This window comes from Neopelma chrysocephalum, unplaced genomic scaffold (genome assembly GCF_003984885.1).
Source record: "Neopelma chrysocephalum unplaced genomic scaffold, ASM398488v2 Primary Assembly neopelma1_138, whole genome shotgun sequence".
Taxonomy (NCBI): domain Eukaryota; kingdom Metazoa; phylum Chordata; class Aves; order Passeriformes; family Pipridae; genus Neopelma; species Neopelma chrysocephalum.
Window position 1 is genome coordinate 2,919,183 of NW_020897800.1, and position 19,670 is coordinate 2,938,852.

The window sequence follows — 19,670 nt, forward strand, 5'->3', positions numbered from 1 at the left end:
TTTAAAAAAAAAAAAAAAAAGGAAGGAAAGGACAGGCTGCTCTGCAGAAAAAAGAGGAATTAAAACCAGCCTCCTTACTCCCACCTGACTGACCAGAAAGGGCAGTTTGCCTCCTTGCTGAGCACTGGCTGTGGCAGTTTAAACCCCGAGTGGGGAGCGCTGGTCCCGTCATTGTCCCAGCGGCCTCGTGCAGGGAGGGGGAAGCCCTGGGCACTGGGTTATCGCAGCCTCTGGAGATGAGGGGGATTTGGGGGGTGAGAGGCATTCCTAACACATCCCTGTGCTCTGCACAGCGTTTGCTTGGCAGCTCAGAGCCGCCCTCAGTCCAGCTCTGGGTTTCCTTCAACCGCAAGCCGATGCGCGTGGCACAGTTCGTTACCAAGCATCCAATTAAGGTAAGTGGTGCTTTCTGAGCAGCCTCCTCTCTCCCTCCCGTGCCAAGGACACCCTCCAATATCAGCAGCAGTTTGCTGCCTTTCACCAGACACTGCAGGAGTGGGAAGGGACCTCATATAACCCTGCTGGGGGGTTTGGCTGAGGGAAAGCCCACATTAGGGTGATTGTGTGGTTTACACGGTGGTACCTGGACAGTCAGCCAGCTTCCTCCAGCACTGGGGATGGAGGCTGGCATAGCAAAGCCCAGATACCCAGAGGGGGGCTGGTCCCACTGCTCTGACTCTGCTTTTGGGGACCTTACCTCGTCCCATGGCGTGGGGTGCAAGGTCACCGAGCACACTCTGGCTCCACTGGCATGGCCTGTGGCACCCAATTCTCTGCAGGGGGAGGATGCCCCGGGGACAGACAGGGGGGTGTGATTCATGGGTCTGTGATCCATGATCCAGGTGTGCTGAGGTGACCCCAGGCTGGTGAGGGTGAAGAAGGGCACGAGAAGCAAGTTCTTGGTGTCAGACAGAGCAGTTTGGCACCCCAGCCTCAATGGGTCCAGACAGACAGATCCATCACTGGTGGGGCTTTGCTCCCAGTGCTGCTTCTGGGGGGCTTTGCCACTGGGTTGTGCAGGGCAGAGGACAGGAATCACTGTGGGAGAAACACAAAAGAGAAAAACAAAGTGAAGATTTTCTACTTGTTGAGTGGAAAAAATACCAAAGGGTGGGGGGAAGAGTGCTTTCAGCTAGGTAAGAGGAAACTAAACCAGCCCATGTGTAAACCCTTCCTGTCTGCACACACATACGAAGCCTGCTCGCCTGTTATTTGTGTCCCAAAGGAATATTATGTTGCTGATGCCTCGGAGGACCAGGTGTTTGTGTGTGTCAGCCACGACAACAACCGGACCAACCTCTACATCTCAGAGGCAGAAGGCCTGAAGTTCTCCCTGTCTCTAGAAAACGTGCTCTACTACAGCCCAGGGGGAGCTGGGAGTGACACCTTGGTCAGGTAACGTGGGACACACCCAATGATCTGCGGCGACCGAGAACGTTGGCCACGGGCTGTGTCATTTCTGGCTGTGTTCATTGGAAGAGCTGACAGTCCCCAGACACACAGAGGCTGGTTTATGGTTTAGTGATGCCAGCTCTGTGTTTTTATCCCCAGGTACTTTGCCAACGAGCCCTTCGCAGACTTCCACCGCGTGGAGGGCGTGCGGGGCGTGTACATCGCCACGCTGCTCAACGGCTCCTTCAGCGAGGAGAACATGCGCTCCGTCATCACCTTCGACAAGGGCGGCACCTGGGAGCTGCTGCAGCCCCCGGCACAGACGCACTACGGGGAGCACATCGACTGCCAGGTAGCACAGGGTGATAAGGTTTGGAGCTGGCTCCCTGCCAAGTCTCCAAACCTTACCACAAGAAATCCCACCCCCCCCCAAACCAAGGGAGAAGAGGGGAAAAAAACCAAAAGAACCGAAAACGAGAGAGAGACAAAGCAATATATATATATATATATATTTACACTTATATTACAGTTATGTACAGTTGAAATATATATATAATTTCACAGGGAAAAGGGAAAGGGGAAGGGAAGAACAAAAACCAAAATTATATATATACATACATATATATATATCCCGATCAGTAGCCCAAGGTCTATCAACTAAAAGAATTAGCAAAGAATATCTTACTACTCTCCTTGGGACAACGGAGAGTCCCGCTGGAGCGACTGCCGGCAGCCTCCGCCTCCCAAGGTCGACAAGGCCTTACCAGGCCTCACTCTCCAAGCTGACAGACTCAACAGCAGGGAAACCTGCACCTCCAAAGCCACTGGAAGGAAAGAGAGCAAAGACGTCTCCTCCTTTCTTCTTGTACCCCAGCTTACGTAAAAATCGTAGGGAATACCGGGTAAATCTGGGCACTTCCTTGGTTACAAGCTGATCACCAAGGAAGGCCTAGGCCAAACTACCACACAGGGGTAGCAAATCCCCCCCCAAAAAGCGGGCAGAAGCGCCCTCGGCGCTCGAGGAGGTGTTTTGGTGGCGGCGCGGGGTTGGTGGTTGGGCGTGGTGGTCTCAGAGGTGCTTTGCGACCTTCGAAAGAGGCTGAAAGATCAATCCCACCACGAAGTCCTTTCCAAGAGGAGAGTGCACCTGGGACGGATGGACAGAGTGGGGAATGAGAGGCTGGAAAGCAGTGCCAGAAAAAGGCCCTGGGGGTCCTGGTGGGTGGCCAGTTGGCCACCATGTCCTGGGGGGCATCAGGCCCAGCGTCGCCAGCCGGGCCAGGGAGAGGATTGTCCCTCTCTGCTCTGCCCTGGGGTGGCCTCACCTCAATATTGGGGCAGTTTGGGGGGACACAATGGAAGGAAGGTATTGAACCATTGGAGAGTGTCCAAAGGAGGCAACGAGGATGGGGAAGGGCCTTGATTTGAAGCCGTGTGAAGACACTGAGGGCACTTGGGATGTTCAGCTGGAGAAGAGGAGACTAAAGGGAGAGATCATTGCAGTTCCAACTTCCTGGGGAGGGGCAGAGGAGGGACAGGCCCTGAGCTCTGCCCTGGGGGGACCAGGGACAGGACCCAGGGAATGGCTGGAGTTGTGTCAGGGCAGGGTCAGGTTGGATCTCAGCAAAAGGTTCTTCCCCCAGAGGGTGGTTGGGCACTGACCAGGCTCCCCAGGGCAGTGGGCACAGCACCAAGGCTGCCAGAGCTCCAGGAGTGTTTGAATGATCCTCTCAGGCACAGGGTGTGACTGCTGGGGATGGTTCTGTGCAGGACCAGGAATTGGATTTGGTGATCCTTGGGGGTCCCTTCCAACTCAGCACATCCTGTGATTCTGTGACTGTTCACGCAGTGATTCTGTGACCACATGGAACGAGGGCATGGGCAAGTGTGGGAAGGAGGTTAATGCCACTGTGGTTTGCTTTCCCAGCTTTCCCAGGGCTGCTCTCTCCACCTGGCCCAGCGCCTGAGCCAGCTGCTGAATTTCCAGCTCCGTAGGATGCCCATTCTCTCCAAGGAGTCAGCACCAGGACTGATCATCGCCACCGGTACCGCTCCCCTTCCCTTGGCTTGGGGTTGGTTGTTGTCAGGACACGAGGAACTTGGCAGCATCTAGTTTGTACAAGCAGGTTATAAAATGCAATTAAATTGTGCATTCTGCTGTCCCTTCTCTCTGCTGCAGTCCCCATCCAGTAATTACAGCGTGAACATTTTACTGCAGCACAGTGACGTGAGAAACCTGCTCTGTTCTGATCCTCTTCCCTGATCCACGTGAAGGGTTCCTTGAAGATTCAGAAATTCCTGTTTGTCTCGCTCTTTTACTGGAGAACACACACATTTTTGTTTAATCATGTTTACAGCCATGGGTTTTTTCCCCCATCTGCTTTTAAAACATGTAATAGTCTTTAAAATATTTGCTTTGGAAGGGATTAATTTATAGTGTGAAAAATCAGCTCCTTAATCAGAGATAAAAATAGTTTTGGAAGTCTCTGGCTTCATTTTTAGCAATCACTTTGCATTCCTCAAGAAGAATGATTTCTCCCATTTTCCTAGGCTCCATTGGCAAGAACATGGCAAGGAAAACCAATGTCTATGTCTCAAGCAGTGCTGGAGCAAGGTGGAGAGAGGTAAGGCTGCTCTTAGGCTCACCCAATTCAGCCAAGGTGGTGGTGGAGCAAGTAGAATGTTGGCAGCAGTAAATTTAAACAGCATTAAAGGTGACCTCCATGTGAATCCAAGACCAGGAAGGTGCTGAATGTGCCTTAAAACCAAGACAAAATGGTATTTAGATGAAGGACCAGGTGTGGGTTGGTTGAAGGTGAACTTCCTGGTGTAGGTGGTAGATTTAAAAGCAGGAAAGCTCTCTCCTCTATTTCTCCCTTTCAGCTGGCAGGATTTGCCCTCAGTGTGGGTCATCTGGCCTCTTTTAGATAGGGCTGACAGCCAGGACTTTGTATGTGAGAGTGTCTGGAGAGGCTCCGGCGCCTTCCAGAAAAACGGGATGTTGCCCTCGGTTTATGGGGAGTTTGATTCTGTTTACTGAGTGGATATTCTGGTTTGTGGCAGTATTTGTGGTCTGCCTGTGCACTCTGCAGCCAGTGTAATGTGGTATTTCAACATCTGCAAGCTATCTAATCCTGGGAATTAAGCAGCCTCCTTCTCCTCCTGCAAGTGCCGTGTGGTCTGGGTGAGGTCTGGGCAGCTGCAGCGGCGGTGGGGACACACCACGGGTCTGGCTGCTGCCAAGGTGACCGTGGTTCTCCAGAATCCTTTGGGGAGCAGCCATGGGGATCCTTGCAGCCAGGTATCCAAAACCCAAGACTTTCAGGTGCCAGCCTCTCCTGGCTCAAAAGGATTGCCTCGAAGAACAACTCAAACACGCCGAGGAAGCGCTGACCCGCAGGGAGCAGCACCAAGCCCCTCATTGATCTGGGCCCTTTGTATCCTGAGCAAAGGTGCAGAACGACCCAGCACTGGAGTTCCTCAGCTCAGAAGCAGCAACACAGCTCCTTCCCCCCAGCTTTGTTGAGCAGGAGGCTGGAAGGTTCATTGCTCTCCACATCACTGGTGTGGTCCCACAGCACAGAGAAGAAACAATGCATCCAGTGCCCTGTGTAAGAATGTCCCCAAGCGTGACAGCACGTCCTGTGAGCAGAGTCAGGCATGGACATGCTGCCTATTTTCACCCAGAGCTGCACTGGATAGGAAACCAAAGGTGGTTTTGTGGTGGAGGTGAGCATGAAATACGAGTTCCTTTCCATGGGATGGATGTATGAATTGTCTCCAGGGCTTGTTTCTGCATGCCATGGCCCCACTTCTGTCTGAACATTCAGAAGACCTTCCACAACCTGAGAACCAACACTTCTCTGCAGTTTGAGAAGGTATTGAGTCGCTGCCAAGTGCTGGGAAAGCCTCTCAGACATGACAAATGAGGGGGAGCGATGGACTCTGGTTTCATGTCATGGCACTTCTTCCATTGATTCTTTCCCTGTACACAGTGCTGGAGGAGCAGAGTCCAGGGCTCAGTGTAGCTCTTACACTCATCTATTAGGGAAACTGGGCTGGCTGCTCTCATCTGCAGATGTTGTCCCATAAACACTTCAGTCTCTGGTGCCTCCAGACACTTGGTTTGGCCCAGACTGAAACATCAGCTCAGGTCAGGAGGTGTTTTTCTGACAAAGCACGATTTCCAGCCATTTGCCCTTAGCTCAGCACGGCTCTGATCACCCCTCAGCACTGTTTCTCTTCCAGGCACTGTCTGGACCCCACTACTACACGTGGGGTGACCACGGGGGCATTCTCGTGGCCATCGCCCAGGGCACCGAGACCGACCAGCTCAAGTAAGTGTCGGGGCACAGGGATTGCTCCTGGTGCTCAGGCTGGGGATGGGAGAGAGTGCCCTGCAGCAGGCAGGAAATGCCCCTGGCACCTCTCCCAACCTTCTTTCCACAGGTACAGCACAAACGAAGGGGAGACCTGGAAGGTGTTCACGTTCTCGGAGAAGCCGGTGTTTGTGTACGGGCTGCTCACCGAGCCGGGGGAGAAAAGCACCATATTCACCATCTTTGGCTCCTACAAAGAGAATGGCCACAGCTGGCTGATCCTGCAGATCAACACCACGGACGTGCTGGGTAAGGGGACAGGTGACAGAGCCACTGCTGAGGGTGGCTGTGTCCAGAGGGGCTGTGGCACCACCATCCGTGCTTGGGTGCTCTGTCCCTCGTGTCACTGCTGCTGAAGGCACCACTCATATTCCCTGTGCTCTCCCCGTATCCCTTCCCTCCTCCCCGAGGAATTTGTTGAACAGGAAAAAGCGAAAAAAAAAAAGAAAAATTCCTTCTGAAGGCTTGTGCCTATGAATGTTTTATAACCCATTTCAGCTTTGATTGCGAGGCAGCATTTTAATCAAAGCACAGTAAAACCCAGCAGAGGAATTTACTTGACTAAAATTTATAACTGATTCCCCTGACGTTCTGTTGGGAACGGATCTGTTTGGTAACCAGAACGACTCCATTTAAATGAGGCATCACAGATTCACTGTCACTGCCACAGAGCTGCTTGTTGCCTCCTGTCACCGCGTGCCGCTGCACGCTCCGAGCTGGAATGCTCTTGGCTTTGCCTTTTCCTTTGGGACAGGGCTAGAGCCTTGCAGATTGGAGGAATTCTATCATTTTGTGACAGGGGAGAGCAGAGAGGGAAGGGAAGGGCATTGCTGTGGTGTGGGGCTGGATGCCCGCCCTCCTGGGGGAAGAAAAATCCAGAGTGTTTTTCCAAGAGACTGCCTTAAAACAGGGTGTGGGGGGTTGAAGATGTGGCAGCTCCAGGATTCCCACACTTTTGGCTTATTTGCCTGGGGGGCTGCAGGGACTGCACCTTTCCATACCCCAACCTTGTTTCTTCTCTTAGGGGTCCCTTGCACAGAGAATGACTACAAGCTGTGGTCACCCTCTGACGAGCGAGGCAATGAATGTTTGCTGGGGCATAAAACCGTGTTCAAGAGGAGGACTCCTCATGCCACCTGTTTCAATGGAGAGGATTTTGACAGGCCTGTCATGGTCTCCAACTGCTCCTGCACGAGGGAAGACTTTGAATGGTAAATACCAGTTAATTTCCTTTAGTCTGGGTTGTAAGTCTGAGATAAGTTATCTGTGACCAATCACTCAAAGTGAACAAACATCCAATTTACGTGGCTCTGAGTGTCGCTGCTTCATTTTATAGCAAGGAGGAAACTGAACAGACTGAAAACATCCTTTTGTTAATGATAGGGCATGAGACTTAATTAATGTCTTTAGAGCCTTTTGGGAGCCTCTGAAAGGTTCCCTGGAACATGAAAGTGTTGTTACTCCCTCACCTTTCAAATGATGGTGGACAATTTTCCATCACATCCAGAGATCCTCCACCAAAAACCTTTGTGACCCTTCAGCCCCAAGGGTGCAGCTGGCCCTGATGTATCACTTTGTCTGCAATTTGCACATTACTGATACTGGGTTAGAATTAGGAAACACGCTCTGGCAATGTGGTGCAAAGGTTTGGGGTTAGAAAGTGAACTGCTTTTCAGGGACTGGGCTTTCATTGGAGCTCACACCAGACTGCTCGAGCCCAGATCTGCCTGTCTGATGCCCAGACAAAGTCTGGCTCACCATGAGCAGGCTGAGAATAGGGCTGGTGGGATCCAATCCCTGCCTTGGAATCGCAGCTCCCTGCAAAATCAGATTGACACAACCCCTTCCACAGCGTTTTCCAAGGAACAGCCGCACTGTAACTCCCTTTTTACCAACAGCACAAGCCAAGAGACAGAGCAGTGACCTAAGCCAGCCAGGAGAACTGGGGCTTGCAGCCAGGTTTTCAGAGCACTCTGGCTCAGCCCTGCCTTGCTGCCTCACCTTCCCCAGCCTGCCTAGCCACTGGCAAGCTTATTTGCAAAATGTTCTTGAAACGTCCTGTCTGGCTCTGAGAAATCATATGCAGCTAAATGCTGATAATAAGTGAATGGTCTTCTGAGACACTTTGGGTGCTTAAAAATTCTGTGCAAAAATAGAGCAGAGTAATAGTATAGCATGGCTGCATTTTTTCCTTCTCCCTGTCCCCTCCTTACACCTTTCTTCTCCTTGCAGTGATTTTGGCTTTAAACTGAGTGATGACTTATCATTGGAAGTTTGTGTTCCTGACCCTGAATTTGCTGGGAAACCCTACGACCCACCAGTCCCTTGCCCCGTTGGCTCAACCTACAGGAAGACTCGAGGGTATGTGCTGCACTTGAGAGGGCAACCTGATCTTCCAAAAGCTGGTATTTATCCTATTGGTGATTAAAAAACCCCAAACAACCACAAACCCCACAATGGAAACGCCCCACGAGTGGCAGTAAACAATTGGCATGTTTGGACATACATTGCAATTAAACACTGCTGCCTATTCAGGCTGCACAGGATGGTTTGTTAGGAGTTTCCATGAAATAAACTGTGTGTGTGTTTGCAGCTACAGAAAGATCTCTGGGGACACTTGTGCGGGTGGAGACATCGAGTCGCGGCTCGAGGGGGAGCTGGTGCCGTGCCCGCTGGCTGGTGAGTACAGGGCAGGATTGCTCTGGCACAAGGGCTTCATTCATAAAACCCCTGGGACCATGCACAAACTCCTAGAGGGCTCTCAGACAAAACCTGTGCGACACAGGAGCCTTGGTGGGTTACAAATCATCACCTCCTGCCCGGCGGCCAGAGAGCAGCGTCAGCCCAGGGTACAGAGCCCTCTCTGCTCCTGAGCCCCTCAGGGCAGGCTGCAGGCAGGACCCTCTTATCCTGGTCATGTCCTTGCTGTAGCTGGTGTGAACCCAACCAGAGAGACAAGAATTAGATCAAAGATATCCCCATCCTGGAGAAACCCTTGGGAAGGTACCACCCTGAGACAGCCACTGCATGGGGCTGAATGATGGTTATTTGGGGCCAGACCAGGGCAGAGGCTGCCCTTCAGTCCTCATGCCTGCCACACTTCACCCCCATCCTTATTTTCTCCTTCCAAATATACAAGACACTGAAGCAGTCTCATGCCCCTGTGCTGCCAAAGTTATTTGCATTCTGCTCATTACAGCTTTAATTTAATCTGCCGTCACGAGCTGCGTGATCAGCATGCTGCTGTGCTGCAGCTCCAGAGCCTGAGGCAGGGCAGGGGCTCATGTGAGGGCTGGGGCAGCTGAGACCACCAGCACGAGGTTTCCCTGCACTGCCCTAAGATTTTTCAGGGTGCAAACAGCCCAGGGAGGCCTTCCCCCTGCTGGGATTCCTGCCAACGCCATGCTTAGTTTTACTCCTCGTTCAGAGCCCGACACGTTTTTCACCCCTCTGAGCCCTCTTGAGCTATTTGGAGAGCTGTGCTGGTCATGCTGAGAAGGGCCCTGCTGATTGCAAAATAAACCTGCTGTCCCCACCGGGCTGCCCTTTGAAGTGCAGTGTTCCCAGAGTATTTGCTGATCGTCTTCAGATACGTGTTGGCTCGCACCATGGTAACACTTTCATGTACAGTATCTGTTTCATATCTCCGTATAATCTCATTAGGGATGCACAGCCAGAGTTACTTACTGACATTAGCTTTACTCATTAATAGCATTATTGGACTTGACCGGTAGTGTTGCTAATGCCCAGGAGACTTTGTCCTGGCCCAGGATCCCATTACGCTGGATTTGACACAATTTAGAAACAAAACCCACCCCGGGATATTTTCCTGCGGTGCCGGTGTCCCTTAGGACTTGCAGATTTACATCACTCCCAGCTTTCTGATGGGGTTTTTGAGGAAGAGGAGATCAGTATTTTGTTTCTCATTGTGGGGAAGGAAGGGGTCACACTTTTGCTGGCCTTACCTCCTCCTCCTGGATCAGACAATGGCCACTGTGTGTTCCTGGACCCACGTTCTCATCTACCTAATCCCAACTGAGACAAAGGGTCTTTGCCTCCCTGAGGTGCTAAAACCAGGGGTCAGAAAATACCTGCTGTTTCCTTTTTGCCCCTTGAGTAGCCTAAAAAGGCCACTGAACAAGGTTGTTCTCCTGGCTGTTGTTGCAGAGGAGAACGAGTTCATTCTCTATGCCACCCGCTACTCCATCCACCGCTACGACCTGGCCTCGGGCATCAGCGAGGAGCTGCCCCTGGCAGGGCTCAGAGGGGCAGTTGCCCTCGACTTTGACTACGACCACAACTGCTTGTACTGGGCTGATGTCACTCTGGACATTATCCAGGTGAGCCAAGGGGTGGGGAGGCTGCCGTGGGTCAGGCTGCCCCCGGCATCACCTCCTTGCACCAGCCTGTTTCATCCACACCCCGAAATACAAATGTTTGCCTTGGTGCTGCTCCCCTCCCAGCTGTCTGTCTCTGCTTGCCTTGCACACCTGACCACGCTCACCTTCAGCCTGAGGAAGTTCCTCATCTTTTATTCTGATTGTTATTATTATTTTTTTGTTTTTTCAGCGTCTTTGCCTCAACGGCAGCTCTGGGCAAGAAATAATCATAAGCACCGGGCTGGAGACAGTGGAAGCTTTGGCCTTTGAACCCCTCAGTCAGTTGCTGTACTGGGTCAACGCTGGGATTCCCAAAATTGAGGTACAGCTCAGCCCACCCGTGCTAAACAGACGTGACTGTGGCACTGCATATTTTATTAGGGAGCAATAATTACTTGCCACAGATTTCATGCCAGTTTGAGCAAGTGCAGTAAACACAGCCCTCCTGGTTTTGGTTTCTGGCCCAGGTTGCCAATCCAGACGGAGACCTGCGACTCACTGTCCTCAACTCCTCGATCCTTGAGAGACCCCGAGCCCTCGCTCTGGTTCCCCGAGACGGGTAAGAAAGAGCATCACAAGTAGGAGCCCTGGTGCTCCCCAGGGGAACCATGCTGATCCTTCAGCACTAACAGCACAGGGGAGAGGGCTGCATGGACAGCTTGGATAGCAAAATGTGGGCACAGACACAGCACAGTGGGTCCAGCTCACAGTCCTTCCCTCCAGAGCCCACTCTTGCCGTCACACGCCCAGCTAAGCCACCTCAGAGCAGAGATCACAAACTGTTTATTCTTTCCTGCCCATACCTATCTACTAGTAAATAGCTTTTCCTGCCAGTAGAACTGGTCTGGTCAGTGGGCAAAGCCGCAGTGATGCGTGAGAAACTAAGCTGAGCTCAAATTCAAGAGCTAAATCTAAGCTGTATCTTTCTGAGCGGGGTTTTTGCTGGGGCTGCAAACGCAGCTCTGACAAACCCGAGCTGTTTTCAGGCATCTGTGCTAAAGTGAAGCAGTTCACAGCAAGGTGAACCTGCAGCTGCACTCACACCACGGAGCTTGCAGCTGAATAAGCCTCTGTGCTGCTCGTAGATCTGCTGCTGGCGTTCATTAGAATTGCAGAGCTCCCCTTTCAAAGGCACTGTCGTGCAGGAGACACGGAATGTAAAGCATTCAAACCTCTGCTTCTGGTTCCCTTTGATGAGCTGTTCTGCAATGATTTGGAGTAACCTCTCTGCCTGTTGTCAGGTTGATGTTCTGGACAGACTGGGGGGACTCCAGAGCTGGGATTTACAGGAGTGACATGGACGGGTCCCAGGCTGGGTGCATCGTTTCGGAGGGGGTGCGGTGGCCAAATGGCATTTCCGTGGATGACCACTGGATCTACTGGACCGAAGCCTACATGGACAGGATCGAGAGGGTGGATTTCAATGGGATGCAGAGATCTGTCATCCTGGACAGCCTCCCTCACCCTTATGCTATTGCTGTGTTTAAGGTTTGTTTTCCCGTTTCCATAGCAGGCAGGCTCTGAGCTTGGTGGTGGAGGAGCACTGAGCACACTGAATTTGGAGGGTGGGGATGTCATTTGGAGAAGGCATGATGCTTGCTCTCTTTCTGCTCCTGGCACATTCCCCCAAATCCCTGAAATGAGCAGGCAGGTGCAGTTAAACCCAGGACCAACATCCAAGAGTGTGCAGCATTCCCAAGTAGTTGCACTGCACTGTCTTCCCCATGTTATTTGCCACTCCATTCCTGCTCAAATCCCGCTTCAGTTCTTTCTGTTCTTGTCCCCATTTGGCTGGGGACATTTGCACTCTCAGTGTCCCCCCACATCCAGGATTTAGTGTGGCTTAGAGCAGGTCCTGCTGACAAGAACAGCCCCAGTTCTGCTGCCCCTTAAACTAAAAGCCAAGCCTGTGTTTCAGAATGAGATCTACTGGAATGACTGGTCACAGCTGAGTATCTTCAGAGCATCCAAAACCAGTGGCTCAAGGATGGAGATCCTGGTCGGCCGATTAAATGGGATCATGGACATGAAAATCTTTTACAGAGGAAAGACAACAGGTGAGTGTGCAGATGAACTTCCCTGCGATTTGGAAATGTGTTCATCCCCAATTTCCAAAGGTTCCCAGGCCACCAGGCCCTCCTGGCTTGCATTTCACGAGCCTGACTGTATCCCTGTTCCTGCAGGGTTTGAAGCTCTCAGGCACAGTCGTGAGGAATGAGTCTCATGAGTGTTCTGTGCTGCTTTTTGGCTGCCAGGAGAGATAATCCAAATCAGGGAGAGAGCTCAGAGGGCAGGCACCTGTGGTGGCACCTCATATTTTAAGTCACAGATCACAGCCTTTCTAAGCAAAGTGCTGTATGGGCCAAAAAATAGTAGTGTCTTGGGGCTGCATCAAATTTGTCCTCCAGTTAGTCATCCATCTGAGCTGTGATAAGGCAGCAGCAGCCCCTGTGTGATGAATGTGCTGGTTTATACCCATTTTCAGAGGGGTACAAGACCATCAAAGGGCTCTGTAGGAGAATGGGAAGACATTTAAGGCCCTTGAACTCCCCGGAGCAGATGGCTCAGTGCATTCCTAAGGCCCCTCAGCCCCCAGCACTGCAGAGCGAGCTCCAAAGCCTGGGCTGGCGGGTGAAATTGGGTGTTCCCAGCCCTCTGTCCTGACAGTGCCCCCTTTCCTCTCTTCCCTGGCTCCAGGGGAGAATGCCTGCATCTCCAAGCCCTGCAGCCTGCTCTGCCTGCCCAAGTCCAACCACGGCAGGAGCTGCAAGTGCCCCGAGGGGGTGTCCAGCACCGTGCTGCCCACGGGGGAGGTGAGGTGTGACTGTCCTCGTGGCTACCTCATGAAGAACAACACTTGCCTGAAGGAAGGTAAAAACACTTGGTTCTTCCTTCTGCTTTATGCTGAGAGGCATCTTCAGCCATTGGGAGAGGTCAGTGTGACCTTTTCTCTGTCGAGGAGGAGCGGGGCCCATTTCTAAACCCCGGCTTGTTTTGGTTTTCCCTCCTGCACCAGAAAACACGTGCCTGCCCAACCAGTACAGATGCTCCAACGGGAACTGCATAAACAGCATCTGGCAGTGTGACAACGACAACGACTGCGGGGACATGAGCGATGAGAGGAACTGCCGTGAGTGTCCTGCGGGGGCCTTGGCCTGCCCAAATTTTGATGTCTGGTGTGTTGGCATCACCCCTGATGCTCTGCACTGCCTTCACAGGCAGGGACAGCAAGAGGTGCTTTGGGGGTGTAACTCACCTCCTCTGACAGACACCCAAAGCCAGCTGGATGAGTTGTGTCCCACGAGGGCCAATATTTCCCCCTTGACCAGCTCAGGTGTCAGTGTCTAAAATTTGGGTCTAAAATTTGGTGAGACTGATGCCAGCTGTGTTTTTCCCTCACAGAAATTGTCTTCTGAAGCTAATTGAGGGCACAGCCAATGCTGAGGAAAAGAGTGCACATAGAAAGTGACTTCTGTCTGCAAGGGTCTCTTGTTGAGCTGATCAAACAAGTTTACGCATTAAAGATGGGAGGTCACATTTTCGAGCAAAATTAGGGACTGCCAATGTGTGCAGGAGGGGCAAATGTTCAACAGCTTGGAAGAGCTGAAGGGTTTGGATTAGTGCACTGTGGAAAAAGTACCACAGTTTAAAGTTAGGAATCACTAAGGGACCAGGTGTTCCTGGAGAGATGCTGTTTATGCCCGTTTTATACCAATAAGGATCTTATTTTCCTGCCAATATTGACACACCAGTCAGCAGAGTCCACGTGTGAGTTCATTGCCTGGTTCCTGGCAAGGGAAAGCCTCTGTGGGTACCCATTCCTTGTCAAGGGGTGACCAGTGTGGCACAGGGATGCTGCCTGGGATAGCAACACTCATGTCCAGCTGTTCCCCTCCTTTGGCTGCCCTGTCTCCTCCCACCACTCTTGGTTTCAATCCCCTTCCTGGGGAGCAGGCAGCTCTACAGCCTCAGCTTCTTGCTCCCTAGCTGGGAGTGGGCATCAGGAGCTTCAGTCCTGATCCCCAGACAGAAAACTAACCCCTCTCTGCTCTGCTTTACTCCGAGTACCTAAAAATGGCATTAAAATACAAGAGGAGTAACCCAGGCTGCACTGGGCAGAGCTCACAGGATGCTTTCTCCCTTCACCTCTCTGCACTGAGTACACACACTTAGGCAGCAGAAACCATTGTCTAACCACCACCTTAACCTCCTTCTCCTCCTTCTTCCCCTCCCCTCTCCATCAGCCACCACCGTGTGCGACGCTGAGACCCAATTCCGCTGCCAGGGCTCGGGGACCTGCATCCCACTGTCCTACAAGTGTGACCTGGAGGACGACTGTGGGGACAACAGCGATGAAAGTCACTGTGGTGAGTGCCCTCACTCCAACCTCCTTCCCTGTGCAAGGGTGGAAAGCTGCTCTCCAGCATCTGTGCTGCTCATAGCTGCTGGATCTGGATGCCTGTGGAATGTGCTGGTTGTGGATGTTTAAGGGCAAGGCAGTGCTTTGCCTGATCCCCCTGTTTATCCAGGCTAACAGCTGCCTCTTCATCATTTACTGGGTGCTGGGAAATGGGGGACAGGACCATCATTTACTGGGTGCTGGGAAATGGGGGACCAGACCATCACATACTGTGAAATGAGGGACAGGAGAAGAGACTGAGGCTGCATGCTGGTTCTTCTCCTCTCTGGGACATTTCTGTGTCATTGTCATCCAGCTGTTCCACTCTGCTCCTTGGGTACTTCCAGTGACCTGAAGCCAAATATTTTGTTTGCAGAGGCCCACCAGTGCAGGAATGATGAGTTCAGCTGCAGCTCAGGGATGTGCATCCGCCTCTCCTGGATGTGTGACGGTGACAACGACTGCAGGGACTGGTCTGATGAAGCCAACTGCACTGGTGAGTGCTTTGATGGGCCCAATAACCCTCTGCTGCAAACACTCTTTGCTCACAGCCTGTGAGACACTGGCCAGCACCTCGTGCCTCAGTTTCCCTGCTTGTCAGAGCACCCAGCAGAGCTCACCTCGGGCTGCTGTGATGCTCCAAAATCCCAGGGTTTCTCTCCTCCAGTGCCTTAGGGAATTTGCTGACAGCTTTGAGATGCTCACACAGTGATCCAGCTTTGCTTTTTGCTTGCAAGGTTGCACCAACAGGCAATGGAATGGGAAGCAGCTCTGTGGCTGCCAAGCAGCCAGAGGATTCTTCTGGCAGAAAGGGCTCCCCTGTTGCAGGAAGGCAGCAATCAGGCCAGTGTGCACTGGCAGCATTTCACAGCTTCAATCTGTTTTCCTGCCATTAAATATTGTTGCAGAAAACAGGCATGTTCTTTGCAGCTTCTCCACAATTAATTGATCTGAAGAAAAGGCAGATTTAGTTCAGGAATTGTCTCCTAGCAGCCTCATTGCTTCATAGGCTTGAAAACCTCAGGAGAGTGTCCTAAGAGGGAGTCACACATGGAAGACCTGCTCTTGTTTTACTTTCAACTCGTATTGATGCAACCTGGCTGCCAGAAATAATATTATTCCTACTTTGTGCCTCCTGTGCAGCAAGTCCTGTGAGCCTCGCTCTGTCTTTGCAGTTTAAAGTCACAACCCTCAACTACTCCCATCACTGCAGGGTAACACTGATGTTCCTCAGCAGTCTCCTGAGCTTAACACCCACACAGAGCCTTTTTCTCATTAGAAAAGCCAACAGATAACACTGTTTCTTAGTGGAAAAGACCAATGCAAACAAGCAAAAAACCCCACCCAACCAAGCCAAGAACCCCAAGTATTTGCATGAGAAGAGTCTTCTGAGAGTAGGCAGCGCATCAGTCCGTCAGTGAAAGACCCAAGATTGTATTTATAAAGCAATACATGGGGTATTTCAAGGTAACAAACAGTGGTGTCCATGACATGGGGCGAGATCTGATGGGCTGATGGGGCTGGGGGAACCCTTTGGGGTGCACAAGAGCCCTTGGGAATGCTGGCAGCAGCTTTGCTCTGGCTGCAGCCTGGAACCATTGGGACAGACAGCAGCAGCAGCTGCTGTTTGGGGCTCTGGCAGGAGGATTTAGGAGATCCCTTTCAGGCCTCCAAGCTCTGTGTGTTCACTCCTGAGGCATTTGCTGTGCCTGGAGCACACGGGGTTGTAGCACTGGGGATCCTGGTCATTGGTATTCTGGGAGCGCGGCTTCGTGAAAAGGTTTAATTTATATTGGTATCACTTATCTCTCATATGAGTTCCTCCAGAGAGAATTACTACAGGAAAGGAACCTACTTCAAAAAGCACATCGGGTTTGTAAAGCCCTGAAGTTGAAATTATCTAAGAGGATCACAATTATTTGAGGAACATTCCGTCTGACTTCACCGGCTGCAATTATTGCGCTTATCTAAAATAATTACATTTCACGCTGAATACCTAATAGAATATTACTGCCACAAGATTGTACTATTTTGAAATATCTGCGAGTGCATGTCACTCTCTAACCTGAAACTCGGTGTCATGCAATTTAATTAAGTTGAACATTGCTTTTCTCAATAACTCCGAGCGCTCTCCTGGTTGAAGAGCAGCATTTGTCTCTAAAGTGACAACACAGGCTCGGCTTCCACCCAGATGCCCCACAGGCAGAGATTTCCCTGACAGGAGCCTGAGGAAAACCCCCAAGGAGAATTGTATTTCTAGTTTGCTTTGGCAACATGGAAAGACCTTGTTTGCCTTAATTAAAGGCTGTCACTGAGTTTGTCCTGCCCGGCACGGGGGACCCTGATGCTCTGCCAGGGCTTGCTTGACCTCTGTGACATTTCTTGCCATCTCTGGCAAGGTGCCACCACTGTCACCTTTGCCTGCACACACCAAGGGCTGAGATTAAAGGGAAAGAGGCTCCTGAGTGTGGGAGAGCTTTGGGAGGGCTCCAGCCTCCAAAAGCCATCCCTGAAGCAGGAATGAGCCATTCCTTCCAGCAGGCTTGTGAGCAAGCATGGCAAGGAGAGGAAAAGGCCTGGGAGAACCTGGACTCATGGAATTCTCCTACCTGGGGTCTATGGGGTGGCTGCTTGTGCTCAGTGCTGGGACCTGCCATGGCACAAGGTCCTGGTGCAGGTGGAGGGAGTTGGGTGTGTGGTGGTGTGGCCCGACTCATGACGTGCCACAGCTCAGCAGGGACGTGGTGACAGCCCACAGGTGACACCCCACACTCAGGTGTCCCCCTGGCTCTGGTTTCAGCAGTTTATCACACCTGTGAGGCCTCCAGCTTCCAGTGCCAGAACGGCCACTGCATCCCGCAGCGCTGGGCTTGTGACGGCGACGCCGACTGCCAGGATGGCTCTGATGAGGACCCTTCCAACTGTGGTAAAGTGTGCTCTGTGTGTGCTAAAGTGTGCTCTGTGTGTAGTAAAGTGTGCTTTCTGTGTGGTAATGTGGCTCTGCCATGGGGTGGGAGGGATTTCTACACACCCACTGAGATAAACCAGCAGCAAACTCAGGGGGATGATCCCCATCCCTCCAAAAGCAGGCACAGGGCGAAGGCAACTGGGGCTGTGCCGTGGCTTTTTGTGGCTAACTAAACCAGCTTAAAAAAGACCAAAATGAACCACACAACATCCACCCAATTCTGAATTTCAGAGAAGAAGTGCAATGGCTTCCAGTGCCCCAATGGCACCTGCATCCCAACCAGCAAACACTGCGACGGCATCAACGACTGCTCTGATGCGTCAGATGAGCAGCACTGTGGTGAGTACCAGGGCCATGGGGCCCCAGCAGCCAGGGCTGGCAGGCTTTATGGTCTGCCAAAGCCTGTCTGGCTGGGAATAAAGCCCTGCTGAGATAATGGGAAAGCCTTAGTTAGCATTCAGCAGCCCCCTGGGAAATGGGCGGGTCAGCGAATGGCGCAGTTGTCAGGCTGGGACACATGGGGAGGGCACTGCCAGAGGCTGTGTTCAGGGAGGTGACCAACCCCTCCTTTTGGGTTTGCACCCTGATGCATTATTGGGTGAAAGCAGCCTGTGCAGGGACAAAGCTCATGTGCAACTCAAGCCAGTTCCCATTTGCCTTGGGAACGTTCTGCAAGTTCCTGAAATCCGCCCGGGTCTGTGCAGATCCCAGCGGGTGGAATTCCTGCTGCCAAGGACAGCAGAGGTGCCACCCCACCCTCTCCTCCTGACCTCCTGTTTCTCCAGAGCCCCTGTGCACCCGCTACATGGATTTTGTGTGCAAGAACCGGCAGCAGTGCCTGTTCCACTCCATGGTGTGTGACGGCATCATCCAGTGCCGGGACGGGTCAGACGAAGATGCCAACTATGCTGGCTGCTGTAAGTGTGATACTGGGCATTCCTGCTAAAGGAGAGTTGGGTAGAGAATGAAACCAGAGGCATGGAGAGAACCAGGGTGCCAGAAAGCTGCCAGATCTAAGAGGTGGCTCTGGAGGGTAATGCTCTGCTTATAAATCCATGATTGCCTCTGAGTGTGCTCCTGCTCAACAGTGAGCTTCCCTCAAGCCCTCTGTCTGTACACCAAACCTGTCCATGCTGCCCTGCAGCCCAGGACCCCGAGTTCCACCGGACCTGCGACCAGTTCAGCTTCCAGTGCCAGAATGGGGTGTGCATCAGCCTGGTGTGGAAGTGCGACGGGATGGACGACTGTGGGGATTACTCTGACGAAGCAAACTGTGGTGAGCAGCACCTCAGGGCCTCCTGTCGCTGCAACTCCAGCCTCCTTTGAATTCCAGGAGCATGGAGTACAGGCTTCTTCACGTTTTACACGGGCACTCACGTGTGTACATATGTATTCCATGTGCACATCACAGTGCATCCTATGTGGAGATCTGTATCACTGCCCTCATCCTGCCAGTGAAGCACACTGAAAATCCAATACAGCTGGCACATCTTGTGCTTGGCTAAGTCAGATGTGACCGTATTTGCTGCACAGACTCCCAGCCCAAAGCAGACAGGCAGTTTCCAGCCAAACTCAATATTTACCACTGTTCCCTGGGTGGTTGGGGGAGCTGTACCCAGCCAGGCGAGGCAGCTGCATCTTCATTTCAGAGCTGCTGGGTTTGCTTCTCCCTTTCTGCCATGCTCTGGTAGATTTTGCTGCCAGCTCTGGTTCTGAGATCATGGGTGGTGTCTGGCCACAGACATGACAGTGGTTCCAACAGGATAGTGAGGGCTGGGGAGTGCTGGAGATGAAGAAATAGGATCATGCCCGTGTTGGACCAGCCTGAGGTGCTCCCACATCTCAGCTGTGCTGAAAACTAGTGAGGTAACTCTGGGGCTCACAGGACTCTCCTCTCCTTGTCAGAAAACCCAACGGAGGCCCCGAACTGCTCCCGGTACTACCAGTTCCAGTGTGGGAACGGGCACTGCATCCCCAACCGGTGGAAGTGCGACAAGGAGAACGACTGTGGGGACTGGTCTGATGAGAAGGACTGTGAGGGTAAGGACACAGAGTGCTCTGCTCTTCTCTGGGCTGTGACATGCTGAAGGACCACTCTCAGCATCAGCTGCCGTGGGACAGCTCCAAAATCCCCCATGGACGGGCTGAGTGTG

At 52.2% G+C, this 19,670-nt stretch overlaps 1 protein-coding gene across 1 annotated transcript in view; it reads left to right on the plus strand.

Annotated features, from left to right (window-relative positions):
• The window catches only part of SORL1 (sortilin related receptor 1), a 44,736-nt gene that overhangs the window by 12,946 nt on the left and 12,120 nt on the right, over positions 1–19,670 (plus strand). Inside the window, exons 7-30 of the mRNA XM_027699520.1 lie at positions 294–395; positions 1,226–1,395; positions 1,552–1,744; positions 3,320–3,437; positions 3,943–4,016; positions 5,641–5,729; positions 5,842–6,020; positions 6,796–6,982; positions 8,004–8,132; positions 8,365–8,450; positions 9,939–10,111; positions 10,341–10,472; positions 10,618–10,709; positions 11,392–11,638; positions 12,069–12,207; positions 12,848–13,021; positions 13,167–13,280; positions 14,395–14,517; positions 14,926–15,045; positions 17,350–17,475; positions 17,749–17,856; positions 18,303–18,434; positions 18,662–18,793; positions 19,423–19,557. Coding sequence (XP_027555321.1) covers positions 294–395; positions 1,226–1,395; positions 1,552–1,744; positions 3,320–3,437; positions 3,943–4,016; positions 5,641–5,729; positions 5,842–6,020; positions 6,796–6,982; positions 8,004–8,132; positions 8,365–8,450; positions 9,939–10,111; positions 10,341–10,472; positions 10,618–10,709; positions 11,392–11,638; positions 12,069–12,207; positions 12,848–13,021; positions 13,167–13,280; positions 14,395–14,517; positions 14,926–15,045; positions 17,350–17,475; positions 17,749–17,856; positions 18,303–18,434; positions 18,662–18,793; positions 19,423–19,557 — 3,274 coding nt within the window. The remainder of the gene's footprint in view (positions 1–293; positions 396–1,225; positions 1,396–1,551; positions 1,745–3,319; positions 3,438–3,942; positions 4,017–5,640; positions 5,730–5,841; positions 6,021–6,795; positions 6,983–8,003; positions 8,133–8,364; positions 8,451–9,938; positions 10,112–10,340; positions 10,473–10,617; positions 10,710–11,391; positions 11,639–12,068; positions 12,208–12,847; positions 13,022–13,166; positions 13,281–14,394; positions 14,518–14,925; positions 15,046–17,349; positions 17,476–17,748; positions 17,857–18,302; positions 18,435–18,661; positions 18,794–19,422; positions 19,558–19,670) is intronic.